Here is a 22,088-nt window from a genome sequence, read left to right on the forward strand (position 1 = left end):
CAGGATGACGCGGAGTGATACCGCCGCCCTCTGCTGGTCACATCAGTTATTACAGCGCAGGATGTCGCGGAGTGATACCGCCGCCCTCTGCTGGTCACATCAGTTATTACAGCTCAGGATGTCGCGGAGTGATACCGCCGCCCTCTGCTGGTCACATCTGTTATTACAGCGCAGGATGACGCGGAGTGATACCGCCGCCCTCTGCTGGTCACATCAGTTATTACAGCGCAGGATGTCGCGGAGTGATACCGCCGCCCTCTGCTGGTCACATCTGTTATTACAGCGCAGGATGACGCGGAGTGATACCGCCGCCCTCTGCTGGTCACATCAGTTATTACAGCGCAGGATGACGCGGAGTGATACCGCCGCCCTCTGCTGGTCACATCAGTTATTACAGCGCAGGATGACGCGGAGTGATACCGCCGCCCTCTGCTGGTCACATCTGTTATTACAGCGCAGGATGACGCGGAGTGATACCGCCGCCCTCTGCTGGTCACATCAGTTATTACAGCGCAGGATGTCGCGGAGTGATACCGCCGCCCTCTGCTGGTCACATCAGTTATTACAGCTCAGGATGTCGCGGAGTGATACCGCCGCCCTCTGCTGGTCACATCAGTTATTACAGCGCAGGATGACGCGGAGTGATACCGTCGGTCGCCCTCTTCTGGTTATATCGGATACTACAGGAGAGGAAGACACGGAGTGAAACCGCCGCCCTCTGCTGGTCACATCAGATAATTGCAGCGCAGGATGACGCGGGGTGACACCGCCGCCCTCTGCTGGTCACATCTGTTATTACAGCGCAGGGTGACGCGGAGTGATACCGCCGCCCTCTGCTGGTCACATCTGTTATTACAGCGCAGGGTGACGCGGAGTGACACCGCCGCCCTCTGCTGGTCACATCTGTTATTACAGCGCAGGGTGACGCGGAGTGATACCGCCGCCCTCTGCTGGTCACATCTGTTATTACAGCGCAGGATGACGCGGAGTGATACCGCCGCCCTCTGCTGGTCACATCTGTTATTACAGCGCAGGGTGACGCGGAGTGACACCGCCGCCCTCTGCTGGTCACATCTGTTATTACAGCGCAGGGTGACGGAGTGATACCGCCGCCCTCTGCTGGTCACATCTGTTATTACAGCGCAGGGTGACGGAGTGATACCGTCGGTCGCCCTTTTCTGGTTATATCGGATACTACAGCAGAGGAAGACACGGAGTGACACCGCCGCCCTCTGCTGGTCACATCAGATAATTGCAGCGCAGGATGACGCGGAGTGACACCGCCGCCCTCTGCTGGTCACATTAGTTATTGCAGAGCTAGTGAGGCGGAGTGATACCACCGTCGGCAACGCAGATCCTTCCGCCCGGTGAAGCATCATTATCGCCGTGAATGAACCGTTCCCGGTGAGGTCTGAAATCTGTAGGAATCTTATCTTCGGGACTAGCAGCCACCTCAGCAGCCGCGGACTACCTGCCCCCGGTGGCGGAGGCGGACAGTTCCGGTTTCCGGTGATTCCAACTTCCGGCCTAGAACTGAGAGGAAAACAAACCGGTGTTTGCTGCCCGGAGGCTGAGGCAGCGGCCGGGGGTGCGGAGTCTGCGGCGCCCATCACAGCCGGAGCCCCGGGGAGGCGCGGACAGGCGGCGGCACCGGAGCAGGAGGGGCCCCGGGAGCAGGGAAGGCCCGCAGGGGCCCTGATGGCGGCGGGGGAGCAGCCGGGAGTCAGGGGCGGCCGGCCGTGGCCCGGGTGTCAGGAGGTGTCGTCTGCGCCCTGGTTGTCGGGATTAACCCTCCGCTTCTCAGGTTGTCCGGGATTTGGTCTCCTGGGTGTCAGGATCTTTCAGTAATTTCCCCCGGGTGTCCGGAGTCCATTGTTGTCTGTGGTTGTCAGGAGTAATGTTGTGGGGTCCCTGGTGTTGACCCCTGGGTCACAGGAAAGATCTCTGCTGGTTGTCAGGATAAGTTATGGGGGCCCGGGTTGTCAGGATGGATCATTAGTTCCTTTTTGAGCTTCCTGGTTGTCAGGACTGATCCTGTGTATCCGGGGGTCTCTGTAGGGGGACCTGGCGGTCAGGGCTATCGGGGGTGGGGACCTGGGCGAGTTCTGGTTGTCAGGAGTGGTCTGGAGGCGCCTGGTTGTCAGATTGTTTAGAGGTGACATAAGATAACTGTGAGGGTTAATACCAGGGCACAGACCCGGCGTCTCCCCGCGCCCCCCGAGACTCTGCGGCCTGAGGTCACTTGTATGTGTGTGCGCCCCCCAGTGCCCCCCGGCATGGCTTCGTACAGCGAGTTTGTGCCCCCTCCGGAGTGCCCGGTGTTCGAACCCAGCTGGGAGGAATTCTCCGACCCCCTGAGCTTCATTGGACGCATTCGACCCATCGCTGAGAGGACGGGAATATGCAAAATAAGACCGCCGAAGGTAAGACAGAGCCGCTGCTGCACCCCCCCCCCATACCCGGCTGCTGAATCCCCCCCCTCGTGCCCGGGCTGCTGCATCCCCCCCTTCCCCCTTATACCCGGCTGCTGCATCCCCCCCTTCCCTCTTATACCCTGCTGCTGCATCCCCCCCCTTCGTGCCCGGCTGCGGCATCCCCCCCCCCCTTCGTGCCCGGCTGCTGCATCCTCCCCCCCCCCCCCTTCGTGCCCGGCTGCTGCATCCCCCCCCCCTTCGTGCCCGGCTGCTGCATCCCCCCCCCCCCTTCGTGCCCGGCTGCTGCATCCCCCCCCCCCCTTCGTGCCCGGCTGCTGCATCCCCCCCCCCCCTTCGTGCCCGGCTGCTGCATCCCCCCCCCCCCCTTCGTGCCCGGCTGCTGCATCCCCCCCCCCCCTTCGTGCCCGGCTGCTGCATCCCCCCCCCCCCTTCGTGCCCGGCTGCTGCATCCCCCCCCCCTTCGTGCCCGGCTGCTGCATTCCCCCCCCCCTCGTGCCCGGCTGCTGCGGCATCCCCCCCCCCCCCTCGTGCCCGGCTGCTGCGGCATCCCCCCCCCCCTCGTGCCCGGCTGCTGCGGCATCCCCCCCCCCCTCGTGCCCGGCTGCTGCGGCATCCCCCCCCCCTCGTGCCCGGCTGCTGCGGCATCCCCCCCCCCTCGTGCCCGGCTGCTGCGGCATCCCCCCCCCCCTCGTGCCCGGCTGCTGCGGCATCCCCCCCCCCCTCGTGCCCGGCTGCTGCGGCATCCCCCCCCCCCTCGTGCCCGGCTGCTGCGGCATCCCCCCCCCCCTCGTGCCCGGCTGCTGCGGCATCCCCCCCCCCTCGTGCCCGGCTGCTGCGGCATCCCCCCCCCCCTCGTGCCCGGCTGCTGCGGCATCCCCCCCCCCCTCGTGCCCGGCTGCTGCGGCATCCCCCCCCCCTCGTGCCCGGCTGCTGCGGCATCCCCCCCCCCCTCGTGCCCGGCTGCTGCGGCATCCCCCCCCCCTCGTGCCCGGCTGCTGCGGCATCAACCCCCCCTCGTGCCCGGCTGCTGCGGCATCCCCCCCCCCCTCGTGCCCGGCTGCTGCGGCATCAACCCCCCCTCGTGCCCGGCTGCTGCGGCATCCCCCCCCCCCCTCGTGCCCGGCTGCTGCGGCATCCCCCCCCCTCGTGCCCGGCTGCTGCGGCATCCCCCCCCCCCTCGTGCCCGGCTGCTGTGGCATCCCCCCCCCCCTCGTGCCCGGCTGCTGTGGCATCCCCCCCCCCCCTCGTGCCCGGCTGCTGTGGCATCCCCCCCCCCCTCGTGCCCGGCTGCTGCGGCATCCCCCCCCCCTCGTGCCCGGCTGCTGCGGCATCCCCCCCCCCTCGTGCCCGGCTGCTGCGGCATTCCCCCCCCCCCCTCGTGCCCGGCTGCTGCGGCATTCCCCCCCCCTCGTGCCCGGCTGCGGCATCCCCCCCCCCCCCTCGTGCCCGGCTGCGGCATCCCCCCCCCCCCTCGTGCCCGGCTGCGGCATCCCCCCCCCCTCGTGCCCGGCTGCGGCATCCCCCCCCCCCTCGTGCCCGGCTGCGGCATCCCCCCCCCCCCTCGTGCCCGGCTGCGGCATCCCCCCCCCCCTCGTGCCCGGCTGCGGCATCCCCCCCCCCCTCGTGCCCGGCTGCGGCATCCCCCCCCCCCTCGTGCCCGGCTGCTGCATTCCCCCCCACCCTCGTGCCCGGCTGCTGCATTCCCCCCACCCTCGTGCCCGGCTGCTGCATTCCCCCCCTTCCCCCCCCTTCCCCATCAAACCAAGCTGCCGCGTCCTCCCCCCTCGCACTCGGCCGCCGCGTCCTCCCCCCTCACACTCGGCCGCCGCGTGTCCCACCCCCTCGGCCGCCGCGTGTCCCACCCCCCTCGCACTCGGCCGCCGCGTGTCCCACCCCCCTCGCACTCGGCCGCCGCGTGTCCCACCCCCCTCGCACTCGGCCGCCGCGTGTCCCACCCCCCTCGCACTCGGCCGCCGCGTGTCCCACCCCCCTCGCACTCGGCCGCCGCGTGTCCCACCCCCCTCGCACTCGGCCGCCGCGTGTCCCACCCCCCTCGCACTCGGCCGCCGCGTGTCCCACCCCCCTCGCACTCGGCCGCCGCGTGTCCCACCCCCCTCGCACTCGGCCGCCGCGTGTCCCACCCCCCCTCGTCCCACCCCCTTCTCACCCCACACCCCGCTGTTGCATCTCCCCCCTCCTCACACTCGGCCGCCGCGTCCCCCCCTCCTCACCTCACACCCCGCTGTTGCATCCCCCCTCCTCACACTCGGCCGCCGCGTCCCCCCCTCCTCACCCCACACCCCGTTGTTGCATCCCCCCCTCCTCACACTCGGCCGCCGCGTCCCCACCCCCTCCTCACCCCACACCCCGCTGTTGCGTCCCACACCCTGCTGCTGCTGCCGCCTCCTGTCCAGGCACATTTGTGTAGCAGGTGAATAATTTGCATGAGACTCAGCGACGGCGCCAGGATTAACTCCGAGAAACCCAATGTAATGCCTCCTCTGTGTCCCCCTCCCCCCACCCCCCGGTCCCCATCATCCATAGCTATGGCCGGAATATAAAAAGAAGCTTCTGTATAAATCACTTTTGTGAATAAAAAAGATGTAAATGTTCAGAAATAAAATGTTACATAAAAGTAACAAGAACGATAGAAAGTGCAACAAAGAAGGTAAAAACAAATCTGAAGAAAGTGAGAGCCGGCCCTTCTGTGAATAATCCGACGATGGACACAGAAACGATATTAAAGGGGAAAAGACGTGAGATGTAAGTTCTGGGAGAGGCGAGGACTTTTCATCTGTAGAAAAAAAACAAATTCCCGTATCTTTAAGGGGCGACGGATGCAATGTAAGTCTATAGGCGCCGGTTGGAGATGTCTCGGACTATAAGCTGTGGACGCGTTTCGCTCTGGGGTCGGAGCTTGGGGGAGGGGGGATCTGATTATTGTAAGGACCCCCCCTCTTCCCTCCTCCGTGTCCCCGATCTCAGCCGCTGCGTCAGTTTTTTGGGTTGGCTTCTTTTGCTTCCCGCTCCTGTGCCGGTATATTGGGGTGCTGTGTACGCTGCGCTGGCGTCACCCGATGGCTCTGCACTGGGTTTCCCCAGATAGAACGCGCTTTGTCTGGGGCCGTCGTCTCCACCTGGAGATCGGGGTCCTGGTGGAATTATTCACCCTTTCTTCTCTCCCCTTTTCCCCAGGACTGGCAGCCGCCCTTCGCCTGCGATGTGAAAAGCTTCTGTTTCACTCCCCGGGTGCAGCGTCTGAATGAGCTGGAGGTGAGTGGTCTCCGGGGGGCCGGGGCTTGTGCTGTCACCTCTGTACCTGCCCCTGCTCTGTAGAGGGGACTCACCATTTCACGTCTTCGTCCCCAGGCCATGACCCGCGTGAAGCTCGACTTCCTGGATCAGCTGGCAAAGTTCTGGGAGCTGCAGGGATCAATGCTCCGGATCCCAGTGGTGGATCGGCGGCTGCTGGATCTGTATGCACTGAGCAAGGTGAGGACCACCCCAAAATGTGTGTAATATCATCTTGGACCCCCTGACGTATATGTACTGTGTGTGTAATATCATCCCGGACCCCCTGAAGTATATGTACTGTGTGTATAAGATCATCCCGGACCCCCTGAAGTATATGTACTGTGTGTATAAGATCATCCCGGACCCCCTGAAGTATATGTACTGTGTGTATAAGATCATCCCGGACCCCCTGAAGTATATGTACTGTGTGTAATATCATCCCGGACCCCCTGAAGTATATGTACTGTGTGTAATATCATCCCGGACCCCCTGAAGTATATGTACTGTGTGTGTAATATCATCCCGGACCCCCTGAAGTATATGTACTGTGTGTAATATCATCCCGGACCCCCTGAAGTATATGTACTGTGTGTGTAATATCATCCCGGACCCCCTGAAGTATATGTACTGTGTGTAATATCATCCCAGACCCCCTGAAGTATATGTACTGTGTATATAATATCATCCCGGACCCCCTGAAGTATATGTACTGTGTGTGTATAAGATAATCCCGGACCCCCTGAAGTATACGTACTGTGTGTGTATAAGATCATCCCGGACCCCCTGAAGTATATGTACTGTGTATATAATATCATCCCGGACCCCCTGAAGTATATGTACTGTGTGTGTAATATCATCCCGGACCCCTTGAAGTATATGTACTGTGTGTGTAATATCATCCCGGACCCCCTGAAGTATACGTACTGTGTGTAATATCATCCCGGACCCCCTGAAGTATATGTACTGTGTGTGTAATATCATCCCGGACCCCCTGAAGTATATGTACTGTGTGTGTATAAGATAATCCCGGACCCCCTGAAGTATATGTACTGTGTGTGTAATATCATCCCGGACCCCCTGAAGTATACGTACTGTGTGTAATATCATCCCGGACCCCCTGAAGTATATGTACTGTGTGTGTAATATCATCCCGGACCCCCTGAAGTATATGTACTGTGTGTGTATAAGATAATCCCGGACCCCCTGAAGTATACGTACTGTGTGTGTATAAGATAATCCCGGACCCCCTGAAGTATACGTACTGTGTGTGTAATATCATCCCGGACCCCCTGAAGTATATGTACTGTGTATATAATATCATCCCGGACCCCCTGAAGTATATGTACTGTGTGTGTAATATCATCCCGGACCACCTGAAGTATATGTCCTGTGTGTGTAATATCATCCCGGACCCCCTGAAGTATATGTACTGTGTGTGTAATATCATCCCGGACCCCCTGAAGTATATGTACTGTGTGTGTAATATCATCCCGGACCCCCTGAAGTATATGTACTGTGTGTGTAATATCATCCCGGACCCCCTGAAGTATATGTACTGTGTGTGTAATATCATCCCGGACCCCCTGAAGTATACGTACTGTGTGTGTAAAATCATCCTCGGCGCCCTTCTTCGCTTTCAGATCTCTCCTCCGGTGTTAATGGGATTTAGATCTGGACTCATTGCTGCCTCTTCAGGACTCTCCAGTGCTTTGTTACCATCCAATTCTGGGGCTTCTTGACGTGTTTGGGGTCCATGTCCTGCTGGAGACCCCGATCTAGGACGCACACCCAGATTTCTGACACTGGGCACTAAATTGTGACCCAAAATCCTTTTGATAATCTTCAGATTTCATGTTGCCTTTCACACAGTGAAGTCCCCAGTGCCAGAGGCAGCAAAGCAACCCAAAACATCTCTGACCTCCACCATGTGTGACTGTAGGGGCTGTTATCTCTACTTTGTAGATAATTCCGTTTTCGGTTAACAGTAGAAGGATGCGCTTTCCAAAAAGCTGTATCCTGGTCTCCTCCTCAAGACGCATTCCCAGAAGGATTTTGATTCCTCATGTACATTTTGGCTTTTTCTGTCTCTGTCTCAGCAGTGGGGTCTCCTCCATAGCATTTCATTTCATTCAGATGTGGACGGATAGTTTGCACTGACAGTGATGCCCCTGAGCCGCAGGACGGCTGGAATTTCTCTGGACCTTGATTGGGGCTTATCCACCATCCGGACTTTCCTGCCTTACAACTTGTCATCAATTTTTCTCTGTCATCTATGTAGGGAGATTACATTGCTATGGGTTGTAAACGTCTTCATTATGTTGTGCATTGTGGACAAAGGAACATCAAGATCTCTGGAGATGGAGTTGTTACTTTGAGATTGATAATACACCGTGTGCAGAATTATTAGGCAAGTTGTATTTTAGAGGATTTTTTTTATTATTCATCAACAACTATGTTCTCAATCACCCAAAAGACTCATAAATATCAGCGCTTAATATATTTGGCAGTTGGAGGGTTTTAGATTTGGCTCTTAGGAGGATCTGTGTGTGCAGGTGACTATTACTGTGCAGAATTATTAGGCAACTTAATAAAAAACAAATCTATTCCCATCTCACTGGTTTATTGTCACCAGGAAACCAATATAACTGCACAAAATGTAGAAATAAACATTTCTGACTGCAAAAACAAAACCCAAAAATGAGTGACCAATATCGCCCCCTTCTTTCTGATGACCCTCAGCAGCCACCATCCATAGATTCTGTCATTGCTTGATCTGTTCACGCTCAACATTGCGTGCAGCAGCCACCGCAGCCTCCAGACAGACACCGCAGCCTCCAGACAGACACCGCAGCCTCCAGACAGACACCGCAGCCTCCAGACAGACACCGCAGCCTCCAGACAGACACCGCAGCCTCCAGACAGACACCGCAGCCTCCAGACAGACACCGCAGCCTCCAGACAGACACCGCAGCCTCCAGACAGACACCGCAGCCTCCAGACAGACACCGCAGCCTCCAGACAGACACCGCAGCCTCCAAACAGACACCGCAGCCTCCAGACAGACACCGCAGCCTCCAGACACTGCTCCCAGAGGTGCACTGTTTTCTCTCCCTGTAGATCTCACATTTTATGAGGGACCACAGGTTCTCTATGGGGTTCAGATCAGGGGAACAAGGGGGCCATATCATTATTTTTTCATCTTTTAGACCTTTACTGGCCGGCCACGCTGTGGAGTAGTTGGATGCATGTGATGGAGCATTGTCCTGCATGAAAATCATGTGTTTCTTGAGCGATAGCGACTTCTTCCTGTACCACTGCTTGAAGAAGTTGTCTTCCAGAAACTGGCAGTAGGTCTGGGAGTTGAGCTTCACTCCATCCTCAACCCGAAAAGGTCCCACAAGTTGATCTTTGCTGATCCCAGCCCATACCAGTGCCCACCTCCACCTTGCTGGTGTCTGAGTCGGAGTGGAGCTCTCTGCCCTTTACTGATCCAGCCACTGGCCCATCCATCTGCCCATCAAGAGTCACTCTCATTTCATCAGTCCATAAAACCTGTGAAGAATCAGTCTTCAGATATTTCTTGGCCCCGTCTTGAGGTTTTATCTTCTGTTTCTTGGTCAGAGGTGGTGGTTTTCGGCCTTCCTTACCTTGGCCTGTCACTGAGTATGGCACACCTTGTGCTTTCTGATACTCCAGTGACGTTGCAGCTCTGAAATATGGACAAACTGGTGGCAAATGTCATCTTGGCGGCTTCACGCCTGATTCTCCTCAATTCATAGGCAGTTATTTTGCTCCTTTTTTGCCCAGCACGCTTCCTGCGACCCTGTTGGCTGTTTCCCATGAAATGCTTGATTGTTCGGTGATCACACTTCAAAAGTTTGGCAATTTCCAGACTGCTGCATCCCTCTGCAAGACATCTCACAATATGGACTTTTCAGAGCCCGTCAAATCTCTCTTCTGACCCATTCTGCCAAAGGAAAGGAGGTTGCCTAATAATTAAGCCCCCCTTATATAGGGTGTTGTGTCATTACACCGCACCCCTCCTCATTACAGAGAGGCACATCACCGGATTTACTTCATTGGTAGTTGGCTCTCAGCCTATACAGCCTGGAGTAGGACGACATGTATAAAAAGTGTCATGTGATCAAAATACTCATTTGCCTAATAATTCTGCACACAGTGTTTAGTCTTCCACGATTTCGGTTCTCAGACAGTTCTCTTCTTTCTGTTCTCCATGCTTAGTGCAGCACACAGATGCACAATGCAAAGATTGAGGCAACTTCTCCCAATTTTATCTGCTTTCAGGTGTGATTTTCATATTGCCCACACTTGTTATTTGTCACGGGAGTGTGAACGAGCATCACGTGCTGGAAATAAAGTTGTTTATCCAGTTTTGTCACCCATTTTTGGGGTTTTGTGTGAAATTCTGTCCTATTTGCTTTTTTTTTTTTTTTGGAAAATGGAAGTGATGTAAAATAGGAATAACATTTTCCAATTCTCCTGGATTTCTTCAGTCCGGAATCTGAGCCTCGTGCAGAAATCCTGGCACCTCCAGCCTCGGCTGCCATCACCAAGGACAGAATTGCTGTTCTATGAATCCTTCCACCACCTGAGCTCCATAGGACCAAAATGTGAGCGTCGTCTCGCAGCGCAGTGTGGGGGGAGATGTGGGGGTGATGGGCGCCGGCGTATCGGCATCCAGACTGTTTAAATGCCTTGATCAGTGGGTGACAGCAGTGATTGGAGCATGCTCCAGTCGCTGCTCTTAGCGGCTGGTGTCTGCGGTATAACACTGCTCTCAAGCTCTCCCAATACATGCACACACTGTCTGACGTACAGTTATATCAGGGTGCAGTAGGATCAGACCCCCACAGATTGAAGGCTGCAGTCCACCCACCATGAGGTGGTCAGCACCCCCAATCCAGAATTGATGGTACAATACGAGATGGGAGTACCCCTGTATATTTGCCGCCAGTCCTGAGTGATCTCTTCCTTTTCTTCTCAGGTGGTCTCCAGTGAGGGGGGCTTCGACATCATCAGCAAAGAGAAGAAATGGTCAAAAGTGGGCAGCCGCCTGGGGTACGTGTCCGGGAAGGGCACGGGGTCTCTCCTGAAGACGCACTACGAGCGGATCCTCTACCCCTACGAGCTCTTCCAGTCGGGGATCAGCCTCATGGTGAGTCCCACACGGACCCCTTATATCGCCCGCTCCATCCCCCCCCCCCCCCCCCCGGACCCCTGCGACCGTCGCCTTCACCTCCTCTCCCCTCAGGGAATCCAGAAACCAAGTCTGAAAGTGGAGGAGAAGGTGGAGGTAGCCGAACCGTGCGAGGAAACCAAGGAGGCCGTGAGAGCCGAGAAGACCAGCCTGCCCCTGAAGAGGTCCAAGCGGATCAAGTCCGAGGTGCGGACATTTCTGTTTCTATTTCTAGACGTTAAAGGGTCCTCAGGCGCCGGCGCCCCCAGGTACAGAGGAGATGATTGCAGCTGGCGGCCGAGGCAAAAACAAGGCGGATTTTTATTTGTTTTTTGACTTTTCATTTCACTTGGATTTCTTTTTTTTCTTCACATTTTCAGTGCACTATAAAAAAAATAAGTTCTTTCTCTTGGAAATGCAGATTGTCCTGCAGGTGGCGATAGAACACCCTTCATTTAACCCTTGCAGTCGCGTCTTCGCTGAATCCAGGTCTTTATATTTCAGGAGTCCGTGGAGATCACTAAAAGTCCGGAGGTGAAGAAGCTTCATCCCTTCGGAGCGGCGCCCAAGGTGATCGGAGTCGGCGACAGCGTTAAAGATAGAGCAGGTAAGATGGCGCCGGCACCACGCACCGCACAAAGGCCGGACCATGACATCTGTCCAGTCACTGATGTAAATGGGGGCGGCATGAGACTTAGTGGAGGATGCCTGAGGCACACAGTGTAGTAAGGCTTGGTGGCCAGCAGAGGGAGCCTTTCCTTGGAGGATAATGGAGGGGTGGGGGGCACAGTGTAGTGAGGCTTGGTGGCCAGTAGAGGGAGCCATTCCCTGGAGGATAATGGAGGGGTGGGGGCACACAGTGTAGTGAGGACTGGTGGCCAGCAGAGGGTGACGTTCCCTGGAGGATAATAGAGGGGTGGAGGCACACAGTGTAGTAAGGCTTGGAGGCCAACAGAGGGAGCCATTCCCTGGAGGATAATGGAGGGGTGGAGGCACACAGTGTAGTAAGGCTTGGTGGCCAGCAGAGGGAGCCATTCCCTGGAGTATAATGGAGGGGTGGGGGCACACAGTGTAGTGAGGACTGGTGGCCAGCAGAGGGAGCCATTCCCTGGAGGATAATAGAGGGGTGGAGGCACACAGTGTAGTAAGGCTTGGTGGCCAGCAGAGGGAGCCATTCCCTGGAGGATAATGAAGGGGTGGGGGCACACAGTGTAGTAAGGCTTGGTGGCCAGCAGAGGGAGCCATTCCCTGGAGGATAATGGAGGGGTGGGGGCACAGTGTAGTAAGGCTTGGTGGCCAGCAGAGGGTGCCATTCCCTGGAGGATAATGGAGGGGTGGGGGGCACACAGTGTAGTAAGGCTTGGTGGCCAGCAGAGGGAGCCATTCCCTGGAGGATAATGGAGGGGTGGGGGGCACACAGTGTAGTGAGGCTTGGTGGCCAGCAGAGGGAGCCATTCCCTGGAGGATAATGGAGGGGTGGGGGGCACACAGTGTAGTGAGGCTTGGTGGCCAGCAGAGGGAGCCATTCCCTGCATGGTTGGGGGAACTTGTTACTTGCTATGGATGCACAGACTGTGGGGATCAGCTCCTTACATAGTAAACCAGGGGTGTGCAGAGTATTGCAGTAGCACGGGCAGTTGATGGCAGATTTCCTTTCTTGTCCTTTGTCACAGCTGCGATATTTTTTATTTTTTTTTTCCTGACTTTGTCGCTTTTTTAGATGAACTTCTGAAGAAGAGGAAGACGTCGAGGCTGGACGCTTTCGGGATGCAGATGAGGCAGCGGAAGGGGGCTCTGTCCGTCAATTTTGTAAGTGTCCTGAGTCCTCATTACTAGCGATGAGCAATCCTTTTCCCACCTCTCTGGTCCGGCGTCCACCTCAGTTACTCCATGGCAGCCATAGCGGGGTCGTCAGCACTGGCGTGCCAGCATCAGGGCCGCGTGTTGTGACTGTTCGGTCCCCGCAGCACCATTGTGTGCGTCGCACCTCGGATGCGGCCCGTATTCGAGCTCTGGCCGAGGGTGAGTGCAGGGCTCCGGCTGCCGCAGAGTAACAGACACCCACATTAGGAATACTGTAGTTTTGTCCTGATGAAGCCGGTGACTTGTCTGCGCTCCCCGCAGGTGGACCTGTACATCTGCCTGTTCTGCGGCCGCGGGGACTGTGAGGAGAAGCTGCTGCTGTGCGACGGATGTGACGACAGTTACCACACGTTCTGCCTCATCCCACCGCTCCCGGAGGTGCCCAAAGGAGACTGGCGCTGCCCGAAATGTATCGCCGAGGTAATTCTGGACCCGCTCTACCCACCGGTCTGGTGTATTCAGTACCCACGATGCTCTGTGCTCACACTCGGGTATCTGCTATGATGTGGGACTGGGCTGTCGGTCCATTTAAGTCTTCAGCACCAATGGAGGCAGCGGAGACCCCGCCGTCTGTCCCATTAGACCCGTCCCATTAGACCCGTCCCATTAGACCCGTCCCATTAGACCCGTCCCATTAGACCCGTCCCATTAGACCCGGTATGGAGCAGCTCGTGCAACCGTCGCTCCTTCCTTTATCACTGGGACAGCAGGAAAGCCGCACTCCGCCATCTCTGAAAGGCCCATAGATGACTGGGGAGCAGAGCCCTGAGGGTCCCGGTGATCATCCTCACAGTCCAGTCTGTCATGTCTGCCCCCCCCCCCCCCCGGTTTGTCATGTCTGCCCCTTCTCCCCGGTTTGTCATGTCTGCCCCTTCTCCCAGGTCTGTCATGTCTGCCCCTTCTCCCAGGTCTGTCATGTCTGCCCCTTCCCCTCCTCGGTCTGTCATGTCTGCCCCTTCCCCTCCTCGGTCTGTCATGTCTGCCCCTTCCCCTCCTCGGTCTGTCATGTCTGCCCCTTCCCCCCCGGTCTGTCATGTCTGCCCCTTCCCCCCGGTCTGTCATGTCTGCCCCTTCCCCCCGGTCTGTCATGTCTGCCCCTTCCCCCCGGTCTGTCATGTCTGCCCCTTCCCCCCGGTCTGTCATGTCTGCCCCTTCCCCCCGGTCTGTCATGTCTGCCCCTTCCCCCCGGTCTGTCATGTCTGCCCCTTCCCCCCGGTCTGTCATGTCTGCCCCTTCCCCCCGGTCTGTCATGTCTGCCCCCCCCCGGTCTGTCATGTCTGCCCCCCCCGGTCTGTCATGTCTGCCCCCCCCCTCCCCGGTCTGTCATGTCTGCCCCCCCCCACCGGTCTGTCATGTCTGCCCCTTCCCCCCGGTCTGTCATGTCTGCCCCTTCCCCCCGGTCTGTCATGTCTGCCCCTTCCCCCCGGTCTGTCATGTCTGCGCCCCCCCCGGTCTGTCATGTCTGCGCCCCCCCCCCCCCCCCAGTCTGTCATGTCTGCCCCCCCCCACCGGTCTGTCATGTCTGCCCCCCCCCACCGGTCTGTCATGTCTGCCCCCCCCCACCGGTCTGTCATGTCTGCCCCCCCCCACCGGTCTGTCATGTCTGCCCCCCCCCACCGGTCTGTCATGTCTGCCCCCCCCACCGGTCTGTCATGTCTGCCCCCCCCACCGGTCTGTCATGTCTGCCCCCCCCCCTCCCCGGTCTGTCATGTCTGCCCCCCCCCTCCCCGGTCTGTCATGTCTGCCCCTTCCCCCCCGGTCTGTCATGTCTGCCCCTTCCCCCCCGGTCTGTCATGTCTGCCCCTTCCCCCCCGGTCTGTCATGTCTGCCCCTTCCCCCCCGGTCTGTCATGTCTGCCCCTTCCCCCCCGGTCTGTCATGTCTGCCCCCCCCTCCTCGTCTGTCATGTCTGCCCCTTCCCCCCCGGTCTGTCATGTCTGCCCCCCCCTCCTCGTCTGTCATGTCTGCCCCTTCCCCCCTAGTCTGTCATGTCTGCCCCCCCCCACCGGTCTGTCATGTCTGCCCCTTCCCCCCCCCCGGTCTGTCATGTCTGCCCCTTCCCCCCCCCCGGTCTGTCATGTCTGCCCCTTCCCCCCCCCCGGTCTGTCATGTCTGCCCCTTCCCCCCCCCCCCGGTCTGTCATGTCTGCCCCTTCCCCCCCCCCCCCGGTCTGTCATGTCTGCCCCTTCCCCCCCCCCCCGGTCTGTCATGTCTGCCCCTTCCCCCCCCCCCCGGTCTGTCATGTCTGCCCCTTCCCCCCCCCCCCCCCGGTCTGTCATGTCTGCCCCTTCCCCCCCCCCCCCGGTCTGTCATGTCTGCCCCTTCCCCCCCCCCCCGGTCTGTCATGTCTGCCCCTTCCCCCCCCCCCGGTCTGTCATGTCTGCCCCTTCCCCCCCGGTCTGTCATGTCTGCCCCCCCCTCCTCGTCTGTCATGTCTGCCCCTTCCCCCCTAGTCTGTCATGTCTGCCCCCCCCCCCACCGGTCTGTCATGTCTGCCCCTTCCCCCCCCCCCGGTCTGTCATGTCTGCCCCTTCCCCCCCCCCGGTCTGTCATGTCTGCCCCTTCCCCCCCCCGGTCTGTCATGTCTGCCCCTTCCCCCCCCCCCCGGTCTGTCATGTCTGCCCCTTCCCCCCCCCCCCGGTCTGTCATGTCTGCCCCTTCCCCCCCCCCCCGGTCTGTCATGTCTGCCCCTTCCCCCCCCCCCCGGTCTGTCATGTCTGCCCCTTCCCCCCCCCCCCCGGTCTGTCATGTCTGCCCCTTCCCCCCCCCCCCCCGGTCTGTCATGTCTGCCCCTTCCCCCCCCCCCCCCCGGTCTGTCATGTCTGCCCCTTCCCCCCCCCCCCCCGGTCTGTCATGTCTGCCCCTTCCCCCCCCCCCGGTCTGTCATGTCTGCCCCTTCCCCCCCGGTCTGTCATGTCTGCCCCCCCCTCCTCGTCTGTCATGTCTGCCCCTTCCCCCCTAGTCTGTCATGTCTGCCCCCCCCCCCCGGTCTGTCATGTCTGCCCCTTCCCCCCCCCCCCCGGTCTGTCATGTCTGCCCCTTCCCCCCCCCGGTCTGTCATGTCTGCCCCTTCCCCCCCCCCGGTCTGTCATGTCTGCCCCTTCCCTCCCCCCCCCCGGTCTGTCATGTCTGCCCCTTCCCTCCCCCCCCCCCGGTCTGTCATGTCTGCCCCTTCCCCCCCCCCCCGGTCTGTCATGTCTGCCCCTTCCCCCCCCCCCCCGGTCTGTCATGTCTGCCCCTTCCCCCCCGGTCTGTCATGTCTGCCCCTTCCCCCCCGGTCTGTCATGTCTGCCCCTTCCCCCCCGGTCTGTCATGTCTGCCTCCTCGGTCTCGCGTCCTGCTCAAATGACTACATCCCGATTTCAGGGAAATATCGAAACAGACGCTTTACTTAGAGGCGTTGTCTCTTGTCAGAAACACCCGGGCCCCAGGCTGTTTGTTATAATGAATATAAAAACCACTCCCCGCCTTACTCACCCTCCCCGGGTCCAGCACTAACAGAGGACAACCACAACAATACATTGTTTTTGGTTGTGCAGCCAAAGGAGGGTAAAAATGGCGGCAGAGTGACCCTTTAGCTTCATAGGATCCTATAGATAAGCAGTTGTATTATTCATCTTCCCTTCTCCGCACAGGAATGCAGCAAACCGCGCGAGGCCTTTGGGTTTGAGCAGGCGGTGCGGGAGTACACGCTGCAGAGCTTCGGAGAGATGGCCGACAACTTCAAGTCCGACTACTTCAATATGCCGGTGCATGTGAGTGCGGACCGCTCTGTACATAGTACATGGTTCTGCGAGTCTGAAGTAATCCGCAATATCACGTCCTCCGCAGATGGTGCCCACAGAACTGGTGGAGAAGGAGTTCTGGCGCCTCGTGAGCTCCATAGAAGAGGATGTGATCGTGGAGTACGGGGCCGATATTTCTTCCAGAGATTTTGGGAGCGGCTTCCCGACAATAGACGGCCGGAGGAAACTGACAACCGATGAAGAGGTGAGAAGTGAACTGCAGAGAGTTACCCCAGAGCTGCGCTCACCACTGTGTACATACATTACTGATCCTGAGTTACCTCCTGTATTATACTCCAGAGCTGCACTCACTATTCTGCTGCTGCAGTCACTGTGTACATACATTACATTACTGATCCTGAGTTATGTATACCCCAGAGCTGCGCTCCCTATTCTTCTGCTGTTGGGGGTCTCTTCTCTTTCTATTAACCCTTTCCTTTCTTCCTCCAGGATTACGCGCAGTGTGGCTGGAACCTGAATAACATGCCGGTGCTGGATCAGTCCGTTCTCACCCACATCAATGTGGACATCTCGGGCATGAAGGTGCCGTGGCTTTACGTGGGCATGTGCTTCTCCTCGTTTTGCTGGCACATTGAGGACCACTGGAGCTACTCCATTAATTACCTGCACTGGTGGGTTTCGTGTCGGCGCCGTCCCCTTGGGATCAGGGCGGTGTCGGCTCATCTTGTGACGTTTCCTTTCTCTTCCATTAGGGGGGAACCCAAGACGTGGTACGGGGTTCCCTCTCACGCGGCCGAGCAGCTGGAGGACGTGATGAGAGAGCTGGCACCAGAACTGTTTGAGACGCAGCCGGACCTCCTGCACCAGCTGGTCACCATCATGAACCCCAACATCCTGATGGAGCACGGCGTGCCGGTGAGTGCAGCGCTGCGCCCCTCCCCCCGGATTATGGCATCCTGTGACTGTGTGTGAGACCCTCAGTCTGCCAATAATGGGGGCTCCAGGCAGACACCCCCGTATTCCACCATGAGACTGACCGGGATTTACACTTTTGTCTCCAGGTTTACCGGACGAACCAATGTGCGGGGGAGTTTGTGGTCACCTTCCCGCGGGCGTATCACTCCGGCTTCAACCAAGGATACAACTTTGCGGAGGCGGTGAATTTCTGCACGGCCGACTGGGTGCGTGCCGCGGCGGAGGAGGGCAATTATTACATTGTGTATTTCTGCATTTACGACCCGCAAACTGATACCATTATTTGTATACCAGCTTCCGATTGGCCGTCAGTGCGTCAATCATTACCGCCGGCTGAGACGGCACTGTGTGTTTTCTCACGAGGAGCTCATCTTCAAGATGGCCGCGGACCCAGAGTGCTTGGATGTCGGCCTGGCCGCCGCGGTGTGCAAGGAGATGACGGTGATGATCGAGGAGGAGAGCAGGATGCGGGACAGCGCCATGCAGATGGTAGGGATCAGCGGCCTCGTGCTGCTGCCATGCGCGCGGCGCGTGTCTGCAGATCTGACAGCGGTCTCTGTGTCTCGCAGGGGATCGAGCAGTCGGAAGAAGAAGTGTTCGAGCTCGTTCCGGACGACGAGCGGCAGTGCGCCACCTGCAGGACCACCTGCTTCCTCTCCGCTCTCACCTGCAGCTGCAGCTCAGACCGGCTCGTCTGCCTGCACCATGTGGAGGAGCTGTGCGCATGCCCCATGCAGAGCAAGTGTCTCAGGTGAGGAGGAAAGGTGGTACTCCCATGTACAGGTCAGGAGTGGTGTGTCTAAGACTGTAACTGCTCCCGCGGCCGCGCTTTAACTTCCTGGACAGCTCATTATCTTCATTGCATATGCACTGCTTTCCCCGCCCACCAGTCACAGACCCGGTCTGCGGGTCTGTCAAACAGTAAAAGTAAATAAATTGATGTAGGGCCCCCCCTTATTATGATACCCAGCCATGATAAAACCCGGCAATTGGGGGCTGGTATTCTAAGTCTGGGGAGACCCATGCATATTGGGGCCCCCCCAGACTAAAAATATCAGTTTGCCACATCCATTAGTTATGACAGTCCCAGCACTTTACCAGGCTTTTCCCGATTGCCCTGGTGCGGTGGCAATTGGGGTAATAAGGGGTTAATGTCTGTTCACAGCTGCCACTAAGCCCTTATTTAGTTATTTTAAGGGTCTGAGACCCCCCCCTCCCGACCCCCCAAATTACTAATCTGTAAATGAAAATAAATACAAATGCTAAAAAAAAAATTTTCTTTGTATTTTATTAAAAAAAGAAAAAAAACACCCTCTTTCACCACTTTATTATCCTCCAAACACTCCTGAAGGTCTGACGTAATCCACACGAGGTCCCTCGACGATTCCGACTCTGCTACATCTAAATTCACAGTGAGTGCCACAGAACATGACTGGCCGCTGTGAGCTTGAGGCAGAGACTGAGTGAGCTGCGCGATCAGCGGTGATGTCACTTAGGTGATTTGCGGTCACAGCTGGAGGTTCCCACGGCCCTCCACTTGTGCCCGAAGGTAACCTGGCCTCCGTAAAGTCAGTGACCTTACCTCAGGTGGAGTCACTGAGTTCAATGAAGTACCCTGATGTCAGGTTACCTGTGGTCACAGGTGGAGGACCGCGGGAACATCCAGCTGTGACCGTAAATCACCTGAGTGACGACGCTGCTGATCGTGCAGCTCACTCAATCTCTGTCGCTGTGAGCTACAATTAACCCCTTATTACCTCCACCTAGGGCAATTGGAAAGAGCCAGGTAAAGTTCCGGGATTCTCATCTAATGGATGCGGCACTCTTGGGTGGCTGCAGGCTGCTATTTTTATGCTGGGGGGCCCAATAACCATGGCTCTTCCCAGCCTTAGAATATCAGCCCGCAGCTGTTGGGCTTTATCTTGGCTGGGTATCAAAATTAGGGGGGGGGAAGACCGCACGCAGGCTTTTAAAATTATTTATTTAAATTTTAAATAAACGCGGTTCCTCTTATTTTGATACACAGTGAAGATAAGTGCACGGCTGGGGGCTGCAGCTTGTGGCCGTATGATTTACCTGTGCTGGGTATCATAATACGGGGGGATTCTACGCCAGTTTGTTTTTTTTTTAATTTTACTGTACGATAGACCCGTACACATGGTCTGTGATTGGACGTGTCAGACAGGCTGTCACTCAGGATGGGGGCACATCTGACTGCAACCAATCACAGACGCCGGTGGGCGGGGAAAGAAGTGAATATGCATGAAGGTAAATGAGCGGCCCTGGAAGTGAATGAGAAGCTGTGGGAGCAGTTACACCCGTGCCGGAGCCTCGGTAAGTACAGCACGCCTGCTCCTATCCCTTCCACTACCATTTTTAATCGCCGGATTCTGGTTCCCATAGACTTATATGGGCACCGGTATCAATTCCGGGCCGGAACTGGATTTTTTCTTTTTAATCCGGTTAGGTCTGCCGGTCCAGGGTATCTGCAAGTCCGTCCAACACAAGTGGTGACAAATCACTGATAAAGCCGCCTACCCATCACTGACGTATTTGACCCTTTCCTTCCCGTGTTATTGACCCCCAGGTACCGTTACTCACTTGAAGATTTCCCCTCGCTGCTGTACGGGGTGAAGCTGCGCGCTCAGTCCTACGACACGTGGGTCGGCCGGGTGACCGAAGCGCTGACAGCCACCCTGAATCACAAGAAAGGCGAGTGTCTGCGCTGCTGTAGTCACGTTGTGCCTTTTTCTTGCTCGCTGTTGTGATTGACCGTCGTCCTCTCTGCTGCAGACATCATTGAGTTGAAGGTTATGATAGAAGACGCTGAGGACCGGAAGTTTCCAGAGAACGAGCTTTTCCGAAGGCTCCGAGACTCCGTGAAAGAGGCCGAGACCTGCGCGTCCGTGGCTCAGCTGCTACTAACCAAAAAGCAGAAACACAGGTGAGCGGCCGCGGGGATCAGCGCGACACACGTCACTCACCGGTCACCTCTCTTTCCCCCGCTGCAGCCAGTCACTGGCCACAGAGCTGCTTTCCAGCTATTGCATCACCTGCAGCTGTCGGGCCCGGCTAAGAGCCATCATTTTTCATCATTTCTGCGTATTTCTTTACAATTATGTGGCTTTTGCAGTAAACTGAGCCAAGACTCCGGGAAAACTCGCACTAAGCTCACCATGGAGGAGCTCAAGGCCTTCGTCCAGCAGCTGTTCAGCCTGCCATGCATCATCACCCAGGCCCGGCAGGTCAAGGTAAGCGCTGCTGTGTAATGCTCCCCCGGGGCCGACCCACCCTCCTCTCCTCTTCCGGGACCCCCTACAGGGATTTTATGTGCGCCCTGTACACACGTCTTGCACATGTTTCCCCAGAACCTGCTGGATGACGTGGAGGAGTTTCACGAGCGCGCCCAGGACGCCATGGCAGACGAGATCCCAGACTCCAGCAAGCTACAAGCGCTCATCGACATGGGATCCAACCTGTACGTGGAGCTCCCGGAGCTGCCGCGCCTGAAACAAGAGCTGCTGCAGGCGCGGTGGCTGGACGAGGTGCGCCAGACTCTCTCCGACCCCCATAAGGTCACTTTGGATGTGATGAAGAAGTTGATTGATTCGGGGGTGGGACTGGCGCCTCATCATGCCGTAGAGAAGGCAATGGCCGAACTTCAGGAACTGCTGACCGTGTCCGAGAGGTGGGAAGAGAAAGCCAAAACCTGTCTACAAGCGAGGTGAGTGCGCGCGGCGTGCGTGCGTGGAGGCTGCGCTATACGTCTTGCTCGCTGTACATTTGGAACATGTGATATCTAATTATGTCCCCGATCCTTCCCAGACCGCAGCACAGCGTGCCCAGCCTCGAAGGCATCCTAACCGAGGCGAAGAACATCCAGGCCTATCTGCCCAATGTGCTGGCGCTGAAGGAAGCTCTGCAGAGAGCCAAGGACTGGACTGCCAAGGTTGAAGCCATCCAGGTAGCGTCTTAGTGACGTGTGGTCACAGCACGCGCTGTCAGTCGTAGACCTGAAAAATCGTTTTGTGGTCTTTTCCCCAGAATGGCAGTCACTATGCCTACCTGGAGCACCTGGAGTGCCTGCTGAGCAAGGGCCGCCCCATCCCTGTGCGCCTGGACGCCCTCCCGCAGCTGGAGTCCCAGGTGGCCGCAGCGCGAGCCTGGAGGGAGCGCACCGCCCGGACCTTCCTGAAGAAGAACTCCAGCTACACGTTACTGCAGGTGAGAAGGAGCAGAGGAACCCCGGAAGTGCCGCCGGGGGCAGGGGAGCCCCGGAAGTGCCGCCGGGGGCAGGGGAGCCCCGGAAGTGCCGCCGGGGGCAGGGGAGCCCCGGAAGTGCCGCCGGGGGCAGGGGAGCCCCGGAAGTGCCGCCGGGGGCAGGGGAGCCCCGGAAGTGCCGCCGGGGGCAGGGGAGCCCCGGAAGTGCCGCCGGGGGCAGGGGAGCCCCGGAAGTGCCGCCGGGGGCAGGGGAGCCCCGGAAGTGCCGCCGGGGGCAGGGGAGCCCCGGAAGTGCCGCCGGGGGCAGGGGAGCCCCGGAAGTGCCGCCGGGGGCAGGGGAGCCCCGGAGGTGGCGCCG

At 58.2% G+C, this 22,088-nt stretch overlaps 1 protein-coding gene across 2 annotated transcripts in view; it reads left to right on the top strand.

Moving 5' to 3' along the window:
- Positions 1–1,300: 1,300 nt before the first annotated feature.
- KDM5A (lysine demethylase 5A) overlaps positions 1,301–22,088 on the top strand; it is a 40,223-nt gene continuing 19,435 nt past the window's right edge. Inside the window, exons 1-21 of one of the 2 annotated variants that reach the window (XM_075343628.1) lie at positions 1,301–2,423; positions 5,631–5,708; positions 5,805–5,927; positions 10,735–10,905; positions 11,011–11,133; positions 11,431–11,533; positions 12,647–12,735; positions 13,051–13,209; positions 16,424–16,543; positions 16,620–16,778; positions 17,024–17,205; positions 17,287–17,449; positions 17,596–17,715; positions 17,804–17,998; positions 18,079–18,260; positions 20,097–20,221; positions 20,303–20,453; positions 20,643–20,760; positions 20,878–21,233; positions 21,335–21,473; positions 21,554–21,733. In XM_075343628.1, the coding sequence (XP_075199743.1) occupies positions 2,247–2,423; positions 5,631–5,708; positions 5,805–5,927; positions 10,735–10,905; positions 11,011–11,133; positions 11,431–11,533; positions 12,647–12,735; positions 13,051–13,209; positions 16,424–16,543; positions 16,620–16,778; positions 17,024–17,205; positions 17,287–17,449; positions 17,596–17,715; positions 17,804–17,998; positions 18,079–18,260; positions 20,097–20,221; positions 20,303–20,453; positions 20,643–20,760; positions 20,878–21,233; positions 21,335–21,473; positions 21,554–21,733 (3,213 nt within the window). In that variant the 5' untranslated portion in view covers positions 1,301–2,246. Of the gene's footprint in view, positions 2,424–5,630; positions 5,709–5,804; positions 5,928–10,734; positions 10,906–11,001; positions 11,134–11,430; positions 11,534–12,646; positions 12,736–13,050; positions 13,210–16,423; positions 16,544–16,619; positions 16,779–17,023; positions 17,206–17,286; positions 17,450–17,595; positions 17,716–17,803; positions 17,999–18,078; positions 18,261–20,096; positions 20,222–20,302; positions 20,454–20,642; positions 20,761–20,877; positions 21,234–21,334; positions 21,474–21,553; positions 21,734–22,088 lie in introns of both variants that reach the window. The other variant, XM_075343627.1, reaches the window with a different exon arrangement.

This window comes from Anomaloglossus baeobatrachus, chromosome 4 (assembly GCF_048569485.1).
Source record: "Anomaloglossus baeobatrachus isolate aAnoBae1 chromosome 4, aAnoBae1.hap1, whole genome shotgun sequence".
Classification (NCBI taxonomy): Eukaryota; Metazoa; Chordata; class Amphibia; order Anura; family Aromobatidae; genus Anomaloglossus; species Anomaloglossus baeobatrachus.